The sequence below is a fragment of the Ceratotherium simum genome, chromosome 39 (assembly GCF_057802395.1).
Source record: "Ceratotherium simum simum isolate JZ-2026a chromosome 39, ASM5780239v1, whole genome shotgun sequence".
In the NCBI taxonomy this organism is placed as follows: Eukaryota; Metazoa; Chordata; class Mammalia; order Perissodactyla; family Rhinocerotidae; genus Ceratotherium; species Ceratotherium simum.
In genome coordinates, this window is record NC_141938.1 from 4,234,263 (window position 1) to 4,252,510 (window position 18,248).

At 38.7% G+C, this 18,248-nt stretch overlaps 1 protein-coding gene and 1 long non-coding RNA gene across 3 annotated transcripts in view; both read left to right on the forward strand.

Annotated features, from left to right (window-relative positions):
• The window catches only part of LOC147912110 (uncharacterized), a 360,528-nt gene that overhangs the window by 18,571 nt on the left and 323,709 nt on the right, over positions 1 to 18,248 (forward strand). The window lies entirely within an intron of this gene.
• LOC147912111 (uncharacterized) lies at positions 5 to 14,776 on the forward strand. Its single transcript, XM_087426016.1, has 4 exons — positions 5 to 175; positions 11,890 to 12,025; positions 12,238 to 12,298; positions 12,674 to 14,776. Exons 1-4 carry the CDS (start codon positions 74 to 76, stop codon positions 13,761 to 13,763), a joined length of 1,389 nt encoding a protein of 462 aa, XP_087282142.1. The 5' UTR covers positions 5 to 73; the 3' UTR covers positions 13,764 to 14,776.

Sequence of the window (18,248 nt, forward strand, 5' to 3'; positions counted from 1 at the left end):
AAAGCCCCAGTAGATAGTTGTGTGTCATAGCTGCACAACCTTCTAGTTGCTGTATGTGGGACGCGGCCTCAGCATGGCCAGAGAAGCAGCGTGTCGGTGCAAGCCCGGGATCCGAACCCGGGTCGCCAGCAGTGGAGCGCGCTCACTTAACCACCAAGCCACGGGGCCAGCCCAGGTGGGAATTATTTTAAAACAACCATTTGCAGCCTCTAGAAATTGTCCTAAAGGCAAAGAGCAAATGAGCATCTATTGAAGAAAATTAATGGAAATTCTGTGAGAAAAGGAAGAGTGTGTGGGATTTGAACCATGTTCACTCTCTCCCCACTCTCAGCTCAGCAAGTGAACACTTCTCTCCAGAGTGCTGCACCCTGAACCAGAATACATGTTTCTCTCTCCAAAAGGTACAGAATGGGGTTTTTTTCCTAGGATGAGCAGGACTTCAACATTACCCATCCTGCCCTCAGCTCCCTATTGCTGAATTTAAGTCCTTCATTGGTTCACATGAACAGTGGGGACACCCTTCTTGCACCCAGCCCCTTCTCCTGGTACAGAGGCTCTGCTGTGCTCATTCTTTGCTGAGAATACTGGGCACTGGTCACTCTTTCCCCTGCTCATGAGGTGGCTGTAACATGAGACAATCAAGAGGACCTCTGGCTGCTGTCTCTCCACTGCACTGATCACTCAACCCCTAAATTGGGATTGTGTCCCAGAGCGAGTCTTGCTATTGTCCCTATCACAGCTCCAGAGTCCTGGAACTCAGATTTTTCCTGAATGCGGAGGAGAAGCCAGCTCTAAAACACAAAGCTGTTAATTCCTTCCCAAAGGAATTAACTTGACCAGCAAAAGATCCTGAAAAGTTCAAGTCAAATGACACTTTCAAAAAAGTGGTGAATGAGGTGAAATGCAATTAGTAGATGTGTGTATTTAATGAAGATACTGCTTAGACTGTAGGCTGACTAGTTTCTGGAAAGAACCAGAGAATTCAACTGCTGGGAGGATGATTCCGAGGGTCAGAACAAATATCAAACAGTGACTTCAGATTGTATTGCTACAAAGGAGCCAGAATTTGACTGGACTATTTGATAGAGGAAGTTATGCCCCCCAGGACATTGGTGAAAACAGTAGAACAATAAGCCAGCAATTAATCTAGTTTAACCATGGGGTGCGTCCATGATGGAGGAAGAGAGCCCTACCAGTACCACTGTCTCATGATGGCAGATGTACCCAAAGCCATGCTGGATTCTAGGAGATATATCAGAGGTTTTACTCTGTGTGGAGGATACAGACTTAACTAAAATAATCCACCCAGTCACTGAACAAGCAATTAAGCTAAAACAATAAAAAGTAAGAGTAGAAAGGGAACCAGAACCCAGAGTTGCTAAAACATATTACCTTACATGTCTTTTTTGCATCAAAAATCTGAGACATGTGAAGATACAGGAAAGTAGGAACTATACACTGGGGAAAAAACAGCAATTAAAAAATTACGCAACTCTTACAGGAAAGCCCAGTAAAATTAACAAGTGACATCTCAGCACAGAAAAGAGGTCAGAAAGCAGAGGGATAACATATTCAAAGTGCACAAAGAAAAAACCTATCAACCAAGAATCCTATATTCACTAAAATTACCGTGCAAAATATAAAGCTGAAATAAAGACTTACCCAGATTAGCAAAAACTGCGATAATTTATTAACAGCCAACTGTTTTCTGAGATTACTGAAGGAGTTCTGCAGGTTGAAAGCAAGTGACCCAGGATGGCAATTGATATCAACAAAAAGAAACAAAAATGCAAGTATATGTAATTATGTAAATATGAAAGACAATAAATATCGTTTTTGCTCCTTTTTCTCTTAGCTATTATCAAAAGAATTGTATCAAATACAATATATTTAATATGCTGTTTTGCTTATTACATATAGAAGTGTAATATATGTGTAATTTGTTTCTCATTAAAAGCACAAAGGTTGTGGGTGAGAGCAAATCTGTGTTGGGCTAAAGAAGTGACTACAGATGGTAAAGAAATAGGTGTAACAGTATATTATTGAGTTATATCATGAATAGATATAATGTGCATAACAATAGTACCACAAAAATGGCAAAAGGGGAGAGAGGTATATAGGAGTAAAACTTCCATATATCCCTGGAATTAAGCTGGTGTATATTCAAAGTTTATTCTTATAAATTAAGAAGTATATGTTTACTAGTGGCATAACTCCTAAGAAAATAACTCCAAAAATATAGTGAAGACATCACTTAAAAGTGAAAATGCTACATTAGGACATATTCAATAATTGCAATAGAAAGCCATAAAGGAGGAAAAGAGAAGCTAAAAAGAATATGAGAATTGTAGAAAATGAAAAGAAAAAGGGGCAAATAATTGCAATTATGTCAGTAATACTAAATGTGAGTGGACTACGTTATCCACACAGGAGGAATACATTGTCAGCTCAAAGTAAAAAATAAAATCACGATCTAAATATATGCTATGTACAGGAAACACACTTTAGATTCAAATATGCTATGTACAGGAAACACACTTTAGATTCAATTATATAAGCAGGTTAAAATTAAAAGCTCTGGAAAGATACATCTGTAAACAGCACAAGCAAGATAACTGGAGAGATGATACAACTTTCTAGCAAAATAAGACTTTAAAACAAAGACTATTTCTAGAGATAATGAAAAACATTATATCATAACTAAAGTGTCAGTGTTTATAGCCTGCATCTAAAACAGTAGAAAAAAATTTATAGCCATTAATGCCTATACTAAGAAAGAAGACAGATCTCAAAAATCTTTCACCCTAACAGACGTCAAAAGATGAGATACCAAACTCAAAGCAAGGATAAAAGGAAATAATAAAAATTAGAGTAGAAATTAATGAAATGAGGAATAGAAAAACCACAGAGAAAGTCAATGAAACCAAAAGTGGGTTCTAGGGAGTGATTAACAAAATTGACAAATATTTAGCTAGACTGATCTAGAGAAAACAGGGAAACATTCAAATTCATACAGTCACAAAGAATGAGTGATATTACTACAGACATTGAACTAAAAAAGACTGTAAAAGAATTCAGTGAACAATTGTATGGCAACAAATTGGATAAGTCAGATGAAATGGACAAATTCCTCAAAAGACACACACTACTGAAACTAAATCAAGAATAAATGAAAAATCTGAATAGAAATATAATAAGTGAAGTGGCTGAAACAGTAAACAAAGAACTACCCACAAATTAAGGCTAGACACAATGGATTCATTACAGCATTCTCCGAAACATTCAAGAATATTTAATACCAATTCTTCACAATTTCTTTAAAAAACTAATATGGAATGAACACTTCATACTAATATTGTGAGGCCAGTACAAGAAATGCCAGCAAACCCAATCCAGCAATATAGAAAAGAATCATACACCATGACCAAGTGAGATTTATTCCAGGGATTAAATGTTGGGTTAACATCACAAAATCCATTCATATAATAAAGGATATTAATAGAGTAAAAGTAAAAAATGGCAGAATATTTCCATAGTCTCAGGACAGTAATTGACAAAATCCAGTACCTTTTCATGATTAAAGCACTCAGATTACCAGAAATGAATGAAATGTCATAATGAGCACATATGGAAAACCTCGGGCTAATATTGTATTTCTTTTTATTATTATTTTTTACTTTTTAATATTGTATTCAATTGTAAAAGACTTGATGCTTTCCCCTGAAGATAAGGAACCAAAGAAGTCTGTCTGCTCTTGCCACTTGTATTCTTGAATATGCTGGAGGTGTTACCATTTTCCAAGGAAGGCAGACAAATAGCCAAGAGCAGGTGAAAAGATGCTGAACATTGTTAGCCATCCAGGAAATGCAAATCAAAATCCCAGTGAGATACCACTTCACAACCACTCGGATGACCAGAGTCAAGAAGTGAGGTAATAACAAGTTTTGTGGATGATGTGTTTGGAAATTTGAACTCTCATACGTGGGTGGTGTGAATATAAAATGGTGTAGTTACTGCGGGAAAAGGTCTGGGAGTTCCTTAAATGTAAAACCTGAAATTATCATATGACCCATCAATTCCAGCCTTAGGTGCTTACTTTTGTGTGTGTGTGTTTGGTGAGAAAGCTTAATCCACTGTCTTAGAAAATGTCGGGTATATAAATTGTATATGTATATCAAATGATCACATTGTAATCTTCAAATATAGACAATTTTTTTTTGTTTCGGATGGTATCTGTGTGTTTAGAGTGAAGGTGAGACAGTGGAGGCCTCGGGTTACAAGGTTGACTATACCCTGTGAAGGAGCTGAGACCACCAGATGGTCACTCCTTAAAGAGCAATTGTTTCAGAGAGAAAAAAGAGACAGGAAAATGCAGCCATAAGGTAGCAAGATTCCAGACGTCTCACCAGGACCCCTAAGTAACTGCTCCTGCTGCCACCGCTGCATCTATTGCAGTAAAGATCCTGACCCTCTGGGTTACAGTGGACAACACCCACAGTCTGAGCTTGGCACAGCAAAGGGATTTTTAGTTCAAACCCAACTTAAAGCCTGGGTTCCTTAAACTCTATGAAGCAATCAGTTGTCAAGGAGGAGGCCTCTAACCCTGATGACAGTGATTTGAGGCTCTCAGGAGGAGGACCTTAAGTTGTCCATAGGCTTCTTTTTTTTTTTTTTAAAGATTTTATTTATTTATTTTTCCCCCCAAAGCTCCAGTAGATAGTTGTATGTCATAGCTGCACATCCTTCCAGTTGCTGTATGTGGGACGCGGCCCCAGCATAGCCGGAGAAGTGGTGCGCGCCCGGGATCCGAACCCGGACCGCCAGCAGCAGAGCGCATGCACTTAACCGCTAAGCCACGGGGCCGGCCCTGTCCATAGGCTTCTGATGCAAGAACTTGCCCTAGTCAGTCATCAGGGGTGAATGCAATGAGTCTGTCTTCATGTTTTTTTTGAAAGACTTCAGTTTTCTTTAGATCAGTTTTGGGTTTTCAGAAAAATTGATCAGAATTTACAGTTTCTACATAACCCTTCTCTCTGCATCCACACAGTTTGCACTCTTTTTCACATTTTGTCTTGCTGTGGTCCATTTGTTACAGGTTCCAAACCCATATTGATGCATCACAGTGCTCAGTGTACATTAGCATTGACTCTTTGTGTTATACAGTGTGTGGGTTTTGGCAAATGTATAATGATGTGTATCCATCGTTTCTGTTTCATATAGTACAGTTTCACTTCCCTAAAACTTCTCTGTGTTCCACCTATTGATTCATCCCTCCTGCAACCCCCAAATCCTTGACAACTAAAGATCTTTCTAGTGGCTCATGCTTTTGTCTTTTCCAGAATGGCATGTACTTGGACTCATACACGACATAGCCTTGTCACATTGTCTTCTCTTCCTTTGCAGTATACATTTAAGATTTCTCCATGTGTTTTCATGGCTTGATACCTCCTTTCTTTTTATCACTGAGCAGTATTTCACTGTATGGATACACCATTGATTGTTTTTGTCTATTTGACTTTTGAAGGACATCTTGTGTAAAAATCTAAGTCTTGTAAATTATGAATATAGCACCTATAAACATGTGTAGGATTTGTGTGAACATAAGATTTCAATACGTTTGCAAAAATACCAAGGAGTGTGATTGCTGGATCTTACTCTATGTAGTGACTCAGAATTTTGTTTTGAAAGAAGGTTCTTGTCTTCCATTGTAAGTTACCACATTCCATTTCTACCAGCAATGAATGAGGGTTACCTGTAGCTTCACATCTTCACCAGTATTTCATGTTCTTAGTGTTTTGAGATTTACCCATTTAATAAGTGTTTAGTGATACATCCTTGTTGTTTTATTTGCAGTTTTCCAAGGACATTTGCTGTGGAGCATGTTTTCGTGTTGCTTATTTCCCATTTATATATCTTCTTCAGTGAGATGTCTATTCTAATCTTTTGCCCATTTTTTAAATTGGGATGTTTGTGTTCTGACTGTTGAGTTTCTTTTTTTCTTTTTTAAAGATTTTATTTATTTATTTATTTTTCCCCCCAAAGCCCCAGTAGATAGTTGTATGTCACAGCTGCACATCCCTCTAAGTTGCTGTATGTGGGACGTGGCCTCAGCATAGCCGGAGAAGCGGCGTGTCGATGCGCGCCCAGGTTGCGCCCGGGATCCGAACCCGGGCCGCCAGCAGTGGAGCACGCGCACTTAACCACTAAGTCACGGGGCCGGCCCGACTGTTAAGTTTTAAGTGTTCTTTGGATATTTCGGATACCAGTCAAGTGTTTTACAAAAATTTTCACTTACCCTGTGAGTTGTTTTCATTGTCTTAACACTGACTTTCTCAGAGCGGTAGTTTTTCATTTTAATGAAGTAAAATTTTTGTTTTTTTTCTTTTGTGGATCTTGATTTTTGATTTCATATCTAAAAATTCATCTTGCAACCCAAGGTCATCTAGATTTTCCTCTATGTTACCTTCTAGGAGTTTATTCCTTTCACATTTTACTTTCGAATCTGTAATGTATCTTGAGTTAATTTTTGTGAAATGTATGGTGCCTGCGTCTCCATTTGTGTGTGTGTGTGTGTGTGTTTGCATGTGGATATCAGTTATTTCCACCACTGTTTGTTTAAAAGACCCAATTTTTCATTTGACTTGTCTTGCCTTCATTGTCAAAGATCACTTGACTATATTTGTGTGGGTCTATAAGGAAAGCAGTGGACCCACGTATCCTTCAGCCTTGCTATACTCTCATTAATTCCATGAGTTATTTCTGTTGTTATGAATTCTTTTAGCCATTTCACAGACTGTCATGCCATATGGAAAAAATATTATAAATTTAGCTATAGCATTCATAAAGATGTTCTTTCTTAAGAAGTGGAAGTTCCTCTTTATTACCAGTTTGTCGTAAATGGATGTTGGATTTTATCAAATCCTTTTTTGTTTTCGTTGTTCCTTCCTTTCCTTTCTGATATTAGTAATTTCTGTCTTCCATCTTTTGTTTTCTTGACTAAATGTTTATCAATTTTATTAGTCTTGTCAAAGAACCCTTTTCTGGTTTTGATTTTCTCCATTGATTTCCACAATGAGATGGATTTCTTTTCTAATTTTTATTATTTCTTTTATTGTGCTTAGTACAGTTTAAATGTGCACTTCTTTTTATTGTTTCCTAAGTTAATTGCTTACATTGATTATAGATCTTTTGTTTTTCCAGTGTATTTCTTCAATGGCATAAATTTCCCTCTAGGCACTGCTTTTGCTGCTTCCAAGAACCATTGTTATGTTGTGTTTTCATTTCTTTTAGTTCAAAAGAAATTTTGATTTCTCTTGAGACTTCTTTGATCCTATGTATTATTTAGAAGTGTGTTATTGGGCTGGCCCCATGGCTTAGCCGATAAGTGCGCGCTCCGCTACTGGCGGCCCGGGTTCGGATCCCGGGCGTGCACCGACAGACCGCTTCTCCGGCCATGCTGAGGCCGCATCCCACATACAGCAACTAGAAGGATGTGCAACTATGACATACAACTATCTACTGGGGCTTTGGGGAGAAAAAAAGGAGGAGGATTGGGAATAAATGTTAGCTCAGAGCTGGTCTTCCTCAGCAAAAAGAGGAGGATTAGCATGGATGTTAGCTCAGGACTGATCTTCACACACACACCCACAAAAAAATAATAATAATAAAATAAAATAAAAATAGAAGTGTGTTATTGAATCTCCACTTATTTGAGGTTTTCTGACAATCTTTTTTTTTTTTTTAAAGATTTTATTTATTTTATTTTTTCCCCCCAAAGCCGCAGTGGATAGTTGTATGTCGTAGCTGCACATCCTTCTAGTTGCTGTATGCGGGACTCGGCCTCAGGATGAACGGAGAAGTGGTGCCTCGATGCGCACCCGGGATCCGAACCCGAGCCACCAGCATCGCAGCGCGCGCACTTAACCACCAAGCCACAGGGCCGGCCCTGACAATCTTGATGTTATTCACTTCTAGATGAATGTGTATGTGGTGTGAGAGCATATTTTGTATGAGTTCTGTTTTTTCAAATTTGATAAGGTGTGCTTTATATCCTAGAATGTGGTTTGTCTTGGAGAATATTCCATGTGAACTTGAGAAGAATGTATATTCTGCTGTTGTGTATGAAGTATTCCATGGAGTATAATGAAATCCACTTGTTTCTTTTTTTTTTTTCAATTTTATTTATTTATTTTCCCCCAAACCCCCGGTAGATAGTTGTACATCATAGTTTCACATCCTTCTAGTTGCTGTATGTGGGACGCGGCCTCTGCATGGCCAGAGAAGCGGTGCGTCGGTGCGCTCTGGGATTCAAACCCGGGCCGCCAGCAGCGGAACGCGCGCACCTAACTGCTAAGCCATGGGGCGGGCCCTCCACTTATTTCATAGTGCTCTTCAGTTCACCTCTGTCATTCCTCGTCCTGCCTACTGGAATTTATAATTCTTGGTAAGGGGAAGTTGAATTCTGCAGCTTTAATACTGGATTCATTTATTTCTCCTTGCATTCTATCAGTTCTTGCATCGTGTACTTTGCCCCTCTGTTGTTATGCAGGTACACATGAAGCATTGGTGTGCCTTCTTGGAGAATGGACCCCTTTGTCAGTGTCTAATGCCCCTGTCTATCTCTGCATTTTCCTTTGTTTGAAATCTGCATTGCCTGTGATTCATATACCTATGGCAGCTTTCTTTTTACTAGTGTTGTCATTGTCTATTTTTTTTCACCCCTTTACCCTTCATCTGTCAGTGTATATTTAAAGTGGGTTTCTTGTAGAGAATTTGTAATTGACTTCTTTGAAATCTGATATTACTGTGTTTCAATTGTATTGATACCATTGATAGTTAAAGCTGTTATTGATAAAGCTAGATTAGTATTTATGAAGTCTTGGTTTAGTATTTTTTGCTTTTGTTTCTTTTTCTTTTTGTCTTCCACCTTTTATCTGTCTTCTCTGGCTGAAATTGAGCATTTTTTCAGATTGTTTTCTTCTTGTCTCTTAGAATATCAGTAACACATTTTTGAAAAGCATTTTGTAGTGGTTGCCCTTGAGTTTTCAGTATTCGTTTACAACTAACCCACCTCCTCTGCCAAATAACACTACACCACTTCACTGTTGTGCGAGTACCTCTTAACACACTCTTCCCACTTTGCCCTTCCTGTTTCTTTGTCATGTTGTCATTTATATCACTTGTCCATAAATTTCTCATTACCACATACATTGTTGCTAATATTGTAAACAAAGTGTCATTTTTTATACTATTTATAAGAAATATAAAAGATATTTTACCTTCATTTTTTTTCTTTTTCTAAACCTCTACCTTTATCGTTTATATTCTTCCTGATAAATTTTTTTTTGTGAGGAAGATTAGCCCTGAGCTAACATCCAATGCCAATCCTCCTCTTTTTGCTCAGGAAGACTGGCTCTGGGCTAACATCTGTGCCCATCTTCCTTTACTTTATATGGGACGCCGCCACAGCACGGCTTGACAAGCGGTGCGTCGGTGCACGTCCGTGATCCGAACCCACGAGCTGTGGGCTGACGCAGGGAGCACATGCACCTAACCACTACACCACTGAGCAAGCCCCCTGATAAATTCTTGAACATTTTATTCAAAGTAGGTGTACTCGACAACTTCCCTCATTTTTGTCTTAGAAACTCCTTATTTGTCTTTTTTTTTTTTTTTGAAGGAGATTTTTTTCTTGACAATTCTAGGGGAGTGCTTTTCTTTATTTTCAAAACTTTTTACTCTACTCTGTTCGTGCTCACATGGTTTTTTAAAAGAAGTCAAATTTGGGCCGGCCCTGTGGCTTGGTGGTTAAGTGTGTGCGCTGCGATGCTGGCGGCCCGGGTTCGGATCCCGGGTGCGCATTGAGGCACCGCTTCTCTGTCCATCCTGGGGCCGAGTCCCACATACAGCAGCTAGAAGGGTGTGCAGCTATGACATACAACTATCTACTGGGGCTTTAGGGGCAAAAAATAAAATAAATAAAATCTTTAAAAGAAGTCAAATTTAATTCAAATCTTTGTTTCTTTATACCTAAGATGTTTCTTCTCTGGCATTTCTCAATATATTCTCTGTCTTTTATTTTTCTCCTCTTTGACTATGATATCATGGGGGTGTGCGCTATTGCAGTTTATCGTGTTTAGTGTTCTCTGAGATTTCTGGGTGTGTGGTTTTCTGGCTATCATTAATTTTAGGATATTTTTGTGATTATTATTTAACTTGTTTCTTCTGTTTCTTTCTGTGTGTCTTTTCTTTTCGGATACTCCCACTATGTGTATTTTAAACCTGCTGTTAAAGATGGTTGTTCTTGGGTCTGGCCTGGTGGCACAAGCGGTTAAGTGCATGCGCTCCACTGCGGCAGCCCGGGGTTCGCCAGTTCGGATCCTGGGCGCGCACCAATGCACTGCTTGTCAAGCCATGCTCTGGCGGCGTCCCATATCAAGTGGAGGAAGTTGGACATGGATGTTAGCCCAGGGCCAATCTTCCTCAGCAAAAAGAGGAAGATTGGCAGATGTTAGCTCAGGGGCCATCTTCCTAACAAAAAAGAAAAAGAAAAAAAAAAAAAGCTGGTTGTTCTAGACTTCATAGATATTGTGTTGTTCTTTTTGTTTTTGCATTGGGCTCTGGTGAAATAGATTTTTTGTTTAGTACAGACTTTGTTAAGAACAGAATATCTGGGTTCCATCTCAAAATCCCAACTATTTTTATCTTTTCCCCAATTTTGAAGACAGTCGTTTGCCCTGTGACCTCAAGGCTCTCATGGATCTAAGGAGAGTTGTTCATTTAAAGTTTTTTCATTTTCTTCTTGTGAGATCAAGAATGACTGCTTCTAAGTTCCTTAAGTGTGGGATCAGAAGTTGGCAGGTATCATCTAGAGTGTCTGGTCAGGAAACATTTCCTGTTGCCTTGAATAATGGGGATTTTATGTTCTTTGGAGGAAAGCACTGTGAAATCCTTCATGTATTGTATAATCATCAGCAAATTGACTATCAGACCCTTGTGGAGTTCAGTGAACTTCTTTGCAATCTGCAGCTCTTAACCTGCCCCTCAAGGCCAGCAAGGCTAAAGGTACAGTGTTAGAGTTTGACTGCAAAGAGCTGTTCTAGCACATTATTATCTCACTGTGTGTTCTAAAAATTGGCAAGAAGTAGCCTTGAGGCACTTGAGTATAGGGATTTTATGGTCTAATTTGTCATGCCTTCTTCCTTGTGTCTGAGCCCCAAGTTCCAAATAACTTTCTAGCCCCACCAAATCACAGAGAGAGAAAGGAAGAACTGAGTCTATGATAAATATTACACGTTAAAAGTGATACTTCCCCGCAGGAAGGTTTACATTCACCAGCTGCATCTGATTCCTTGTAATGGTCTGGAGTAATTTAGGACAATGTGGCCAGTTGGGCTTCATTTCAAGTCTGATTTCTAGAGGCCTCCAGGACTCTTTTTGGTGATGGAAGTACATAAAAAGGTCTCCATTTCTTCACTGTGTTTTTATCCATTGAAACATCATGTGGATTTGACCCTCTGCCTCATGGAGTGCTGTGACTGGTGGGTAAAAGGAAGAAGATGAAAGAATTTTTCTCACAAGGAAGCATCAGTCTTAAAATATTTGCTTCATTTCTATGGCATTTGTGTCATTTTCTGATACGCTCTGTACCCTGCCATTACAGAGAAATATGCTGTAATGTGATCACAGTAAAAATATGTAAATAATTTCCATGTGTCAAAACACTGTCAAATTGATGAGGAAGTGTATACAGAAAATGAGTGAGTTTTTGGTGATCACAACATAGAATAAAGTTTTGGAGATGACACAATCATAGGCAACCTTCCTACGTATGGAGTACAGATCCCCAGTGCTGTCAACCTTATGCATCCTACTCTACACATATTTCAGGTGTTTCAGGACTCAGTGGCAGTTGAGGATGTAGCTGTGAACTTCACCCCAGAGGAGTGGGCCTTACTGGATCCTTCACAGAAGAAACTCTACAAAAATGTGATGAGGGAAACCTTCAGGAACCTGGCCTCTATAGGTAAGAATGAGGACATTCCTTCCCTCCTTCCCTTCATCAAGTAGAGAACAAGTGTTTCTTGCCCATCAACATGGTTCCAACACGTAGAATTTGGAAGCAGGGGATGTTGGTAAATAAACGAGAAATGGTCATAGCTCATCATGGACTTAAAGCTAAATAGTTTTCTATCATTGCCAGTACTTTGGTATCATCTTTCTGGGTCTGCATTTTAGGGAAAACATGGGAAGATCGTGATATTGAAGATCAGTACAAAAGCCTGGAGAGAAAACAGAGGTGAGTCACACTCACAATAGAAAGCAGTGTCTGATGTAACAATTCTGTTTTGTTATGAAATTTTAAAGAGAAGCAGAGAAATAATCCTTGCTTCAAATTTAGGTATTCTTAGAAAATTTTCACCAAATATGCTTTCTGAAATGTGATGTAGAGGATCAGTTTTTGCAAAATAGTCCACTTAGAAACAGGTTTAATAAACTCTATGTAGGAATATCACTGTTCTGATAAAATGAAGGGTGAAAGCCTCTTGTAAAGCATTCATTATATTTAATTTCTGAGAATTGAGACAAGACAGAAAACCTAAACTTTTCCTATGAATCATAATAAATATAATAAACATAAAGTCATTAATAATGTGCTTCTTATTTCTTACAGTGATCATATAGCAAGGAGACTCTGTGAAAGTTTAGAGCACAGTCAACATGGAGATAAATTCAACCTTACTCCAAATCTGAGTCTGAACAACAAAACTACAGGAGCTAAACCATGTGAAAGCAGCTCATGTGGAAAAGTCTTCCTGCATCATTCATCTCTTAAAACACACATTCGATGTCACACTGAACACAAGCTATATGGCTGTCAACAGTATGGAGAGAAGCCATATAAATGTAAGGAATGTGGGAAAGCCTTCCCTTTTCCCAGTGGTCTTCAAAGACATGAAAGAACTCACACTGGAGAGAAACCTTATAAATGTAAAAAATGCAGTAAAGCATTCGCTTTTTCCAGTTCTCTTCGAGTACATGAAAGAATTCATACTGGAGAGAAACCCTATGAATGTAAAAAATGCAGTTCAAGATTCACTTCTTCCAGTACTCTTCGAAGACATGAAAGAATTCATACTGGAAAGAAACCCTATGAATGTAAAAAATGCAGTAAAGCATTCCCTATTCTCAGATATCTTCAATTACATGAAGTTATTCATGCTGGAAAGAAACCCTATGAATGTAAAAAATGCAGTAAAGCATTCATTTATTCCACTGATCTTAAAATACATGAAAGAAGACATACTGGAGAGAAACCCTATGAATGTAAAAAATGCAGTAAAGCATTCACTTCTTCCAGTGCTCTTCAAAGACATGCAAGAATTCATACTGGAGAGAAACCCTATCAATGTAAAAAATGCAGTAAAGCGTTCACTTTTTCCAGTTCTCTTCAAAAACATGCAAGAATTCATACTGGAGAGAAACCCTGTCAATGTAATAAATGCAGTAAAGCATTCACGTTTTCCATTTCTCTTCGATTTCAGGAAAGAACTCACACTGGAGAGGAACCCTATGAACGTAAAAAATGCAGTAAAGCATTTACTTTTTCCAATTCTCTTCAATTTCATGAAAGAACTCACACTGGTGTGAAACCCTATGAATGTAAAAAATGCAGTAAAGCATTCACTTCTCTCAGATCACTTCAAAGACATGAAAAAAGTCACATTGGAGAGAAACCCTATGAATGTCAGGAAAGTGGTTAATCCTGTATTTGTAACGCAAACTGTTGAGAATATGCAAGAATGCACAGTAGAGGCAAAACCATGTAAAGGTAAAGAATGTGGGAAAGCTTTTGTCATCCCAGTTCTTTCTGAAGGCATGAAAGGACTCACTTGATAAAAACCTCTTGAATGTAAACAGCATGGGAAAGACTTCATTGGCCTACATCCTTCCATGTGGAACTCCCAACCAGAAAGAAATATAAATAAAATGTAAGTAACATGGGAAACTTGATGGAAATTATTTTGTGTATAATGTTCTAGAAAAGTGTAACATGAAAGAGTTGTTATAAAAGTTGTAAATATATTGTGTTACCAAGCCACTTTAAAGTATAACATTGCACAGTGGGTTTCTATTAATAACTTTTAGAAATGAATATTAAGGTGAGATAATTCTGTGTCATCCTTCATCAATACTGCTTAAAGATTATTAGATGGTGCTTTTTTTTAAATCAGTTAATGATATTTTTTCTTGGGACCAGCCCAGTGTTGCGGTGGTTAAGTTCACATGTTCTGATTCGTGTGAAGTGAAGTGAACCCCAGTGACCCAGGGTTCGCCAGTTCAGATCCCGGGTGCAGACCTACTCACTGCTCATCAAGCCATGCTGAGGCGGCATCCCATGTAGAAGAGGTACAACTCTACAACAATGATACATAGCTATGTATCGGGGGTGGAGGAGAAAGAAAAAAAAAAAGGAATAGTGGCAACAGATGTTAGCGCATGTCAATCTTGCTCAAAATAAAATAATAATAATATTTTTTCTTTAATTTTTTATGATGTTTTAATTGTTCTTTGTTAAAAGGCCATTGAAAAATGACAGTTTGTAGTTGTTGGGATTGTCTTCCTGGCCATGTATTGCAGTTCCCAGATTTGCCTTATCCACTGTGCGTTTTGTTACCTCTCTTAGAGAAAGCTCCTTTTTGTGGTGGTGGGTATAGGAGCCTGTTTTTATTTTGTACTCTATAGAACAGTTGGAATAAAGTTTTATGAATCACAAGTTTGTCAAAGGCTATACTTTCCTATGAATTTTTTTTCACATTTGGCCCTTTGCTCTTTGTCCTTCCTTCTGACTGGTATTTGGTGAACAGACTTTGAGTTAAGTAGAGGCCTGTGATAAGGCAACAAAATCTAGAATACCTGTATTGTGTTATGTCAATTTGGGTAATATTAAGAACTGGATTTTCAAGAATCCCCTCCCCGGGCTGGCCCTGTGGCTTGGCAGTTAAGTGCGTGCGCTCCGCTACTGGCGGCCCGGGTTCGGATCCCGGGCACACATTGACGCACCGTTTCTCTGGCCATGCTGAGGCAGTGTCCCACATACAGCAACTAGAAGGATGTGCAACTATGACATACAACTATCTACTGGAGGGCTTTGAGGGGAAACAAAGGAGGAGGATTGGCAATGGATGTTAGCTCAGAGCTGGTCTTCCTCAGCCAAAAGAGGAGGGTTAGCATGGATGTTAGTTAAGGGCTGATCTTCCTCACAAAAAAAAAAAAGAAGACTCCCCTCCCCTTTGTACTTCCATGTTGGAATTCACAAATCATGTCACTTGCATGAGATTTGGAAGGCAGAGTCAAACAAGGCATTGGTGAGATTTTGTAGCCACAGTACAAGGAGAGAGACTGTTACATAGGAGCTTCAAGGACACGATCCTCAGTCCCATTTTCTGAATTTGTTGCTCTTCTAGGCAAGAGTATCTTGAAAAGCACCACCAACTGTTTATTACACAGTGCACCCTGTTAAAGTGTACAAATCAATGGTTCAGTATATTCACAAAGTTAAGGCAAGTATTTGATGAAAATAATGGATGGGATTATGGAATCCTTGTACTTCTTAGGCCAATTTTTGTAAATTTCTCTCAATTTGTCCAGAATTTTCAATATATATGGAGCGGGTTGTGCCCCTTATAGCACATACTGCTCCTTCCTTGGCCAATAAGTAATCTGAAGCTAAACGGTTATGAAAACCCTCTGCACTAGAGAATCCTGTGCTGTTGCATTAATTCCAGCTTTGGTGTAATAGCCCAGTGTGTTCAGCCAGGTAGCTGACAGGCTTGTATGTGCCTTAATAATGTGTCGTTGTGAGCCCAGTGAGGCACCTAGCCCCGTCCAGGTGAGGGATAGCAGACCTACTCCCAACACAATGGGGATGAATACTGGATGCTTTTGATGTGAGGGAACAGAAAGAAAGACGAATTGGGGGTCCTGTTCACTGTTTTGTAAGGGTAGTCCCAGGGAGACTGTGGAAAATTCAGAAATAACAGAAGTACAACCAATGAGTCACTGAAGTAGTAATTAATAAATGTTGATCATGCACACAGCAAAGACAGTTTCCAAACTGAGAGCACTCAAACCAAAACATGGAAGGAGGCCCAGGCGCACATTGTTATAAGGCAACTTGTAGAGAGAGAAAGAAGTGACTGTTTATTCTTCCCAGGGATTGGTCATAATATTAGAATTTTCTTGAATGGTAAGATAGACAATTGGCCAAGAGCATAGGAAAATATGCTGGACACCATTAGTCATAAACGAAATGCAAATCAAGACCTCAGTGAGAGACCACTTCACAATCACTAGGATGGCTAGAATCAAAAAATGAGATAATATCAAATCTTGTTGAGGATACATGGAGAAATTTCAACCCTCAGACATGGGTGGTATGAATATAGAATGGTGCATCCACTCTGGAAAACAGTCTGGGAGTTCTTCAAAAATTAAACCTAGAATTACCACATGATCTATTATTTCCTTCCTAAGTATATGCCCAAGAAAAATGAAAACACGTGTTGCAACTAAACTAGTACATGAATTTTATAGTAATGATATTTCTAGGTGCCGATTGGTGGAAACAATCCAAATATCCATGAATGGATGAATAGATAAACTCATGTTTTATCCATCCAATGGAATATTATTTGGCCATAATAGTGAATGAAGTATTGATACATGGTCCAACATGGATGTACCTTGAAAAGTGTTATGCTAAGTTACTGAAGTCAATCCCAAAGACCTTATATTTAATTATTCCATTCATTGGAAAGGCCCAAATAGGGGGATCTATGGAAACAGAGAGTAGATTTGTGGTTGTCTATGCCTGGGAATTGGAGGAGGAAGATGAGAAGATTGGGAGTGATAGCTAAAGGGCAGAAGAGTTTCCTTTTGAGATGACAAAAATGTAGAAAAAATGACTGTGTTGAGCCAGCCTTGATGGCTTAGTGGTTAAAGTTTGGCACACTCTGCTTTGGTGGCCTGGCTTCAGTTTCTGGGCACAGAACCACACCACTCGTCTGTCAGTAGCCATGCTGTGGTGGTGACTCACATAGAATAACTAGAAGGACTTACAACTAGTATATACAGCTTTGTACTGAGGCTTTGGCATGAAAAAAAAAGAGAGGAAGATTGGCAACAGATGTTGGCTAAGGGTGAATCCTTCCCAGCAGAAAAAAAAATTGCAGTGATGATTTCACATTTTTAGAAATACATTGAAAACCATTGAAATCTACAGTTTAGTGAGGTGCACTGTAGAGTATGTGAATTACATCTCAATAAAGCTATTCAAATAAATGCCTTAAGAGCTTTCTAATGTAAAAGGTTTTTGCACTCCAGCCTTTTAAGCTTGTGAGTTTGCAGGTTAATCAATACATCCATCACCTCACAGTGTTATCATGAATGTGTGTGTGTGTGGTGAGAATGCTTAACATCCACTCTCTTAACAAATTGCAATTATACAACATATGTATAATAAATGATCATGTTGTAATTTTAAAATAAATTTTGTTAGTCAATTCAATACAGCTGGGGGGGAAATTGTTCACAAATGCATCCCTAATTTACACAATGATTTATTGTTTTTCTTGTATCAGTGAAAATAGGAATTCAATTAACTTGGGGATATTTTTCACATCCCTGTAGAGTTTCTTCTGGGATGGATCCAGAAGAGCCCAGTCCTCCATGGTGAACTTCACAGTCCCATCCTCAAAGCCCACTGAGTCCTAATACATGACACATATGTATATAGGAGGACGGGTAAGATGGACAAGCACCGGGGATTTATATTCAATTCATAAGAAGTTCACACATGACTCCACGGTCTCCCAACATTTATTCTATGACTCGGTCATCAGAAGTGTTCCTCTGGCCACACTCACTTCCTCATAAATTTAACATCATCATGAATACATGGAATCTATTGGTACGTTTTCATTGTGATCCCTTCAAGTTTTCATTGCTCTCTAATGTCAGGGTACAGAACACCTCAGAGAAATGCTGTACAAATGAAAGAAATGCTTCTATTTTAGCAGATCAGTTCCTTATGAGTAGACTCTTTCATCTCCTTCTTTAATACCATCATATGATGCAGCGCCCCCCGAAGGACAGCATCATATTTGCGTGTTTTGTGTGTGTGTGAGGAAGACTAGCCCTGAGCCAATATCTGATGCCAATCCTCCTCTTTTTGCTGAGGAAGACTG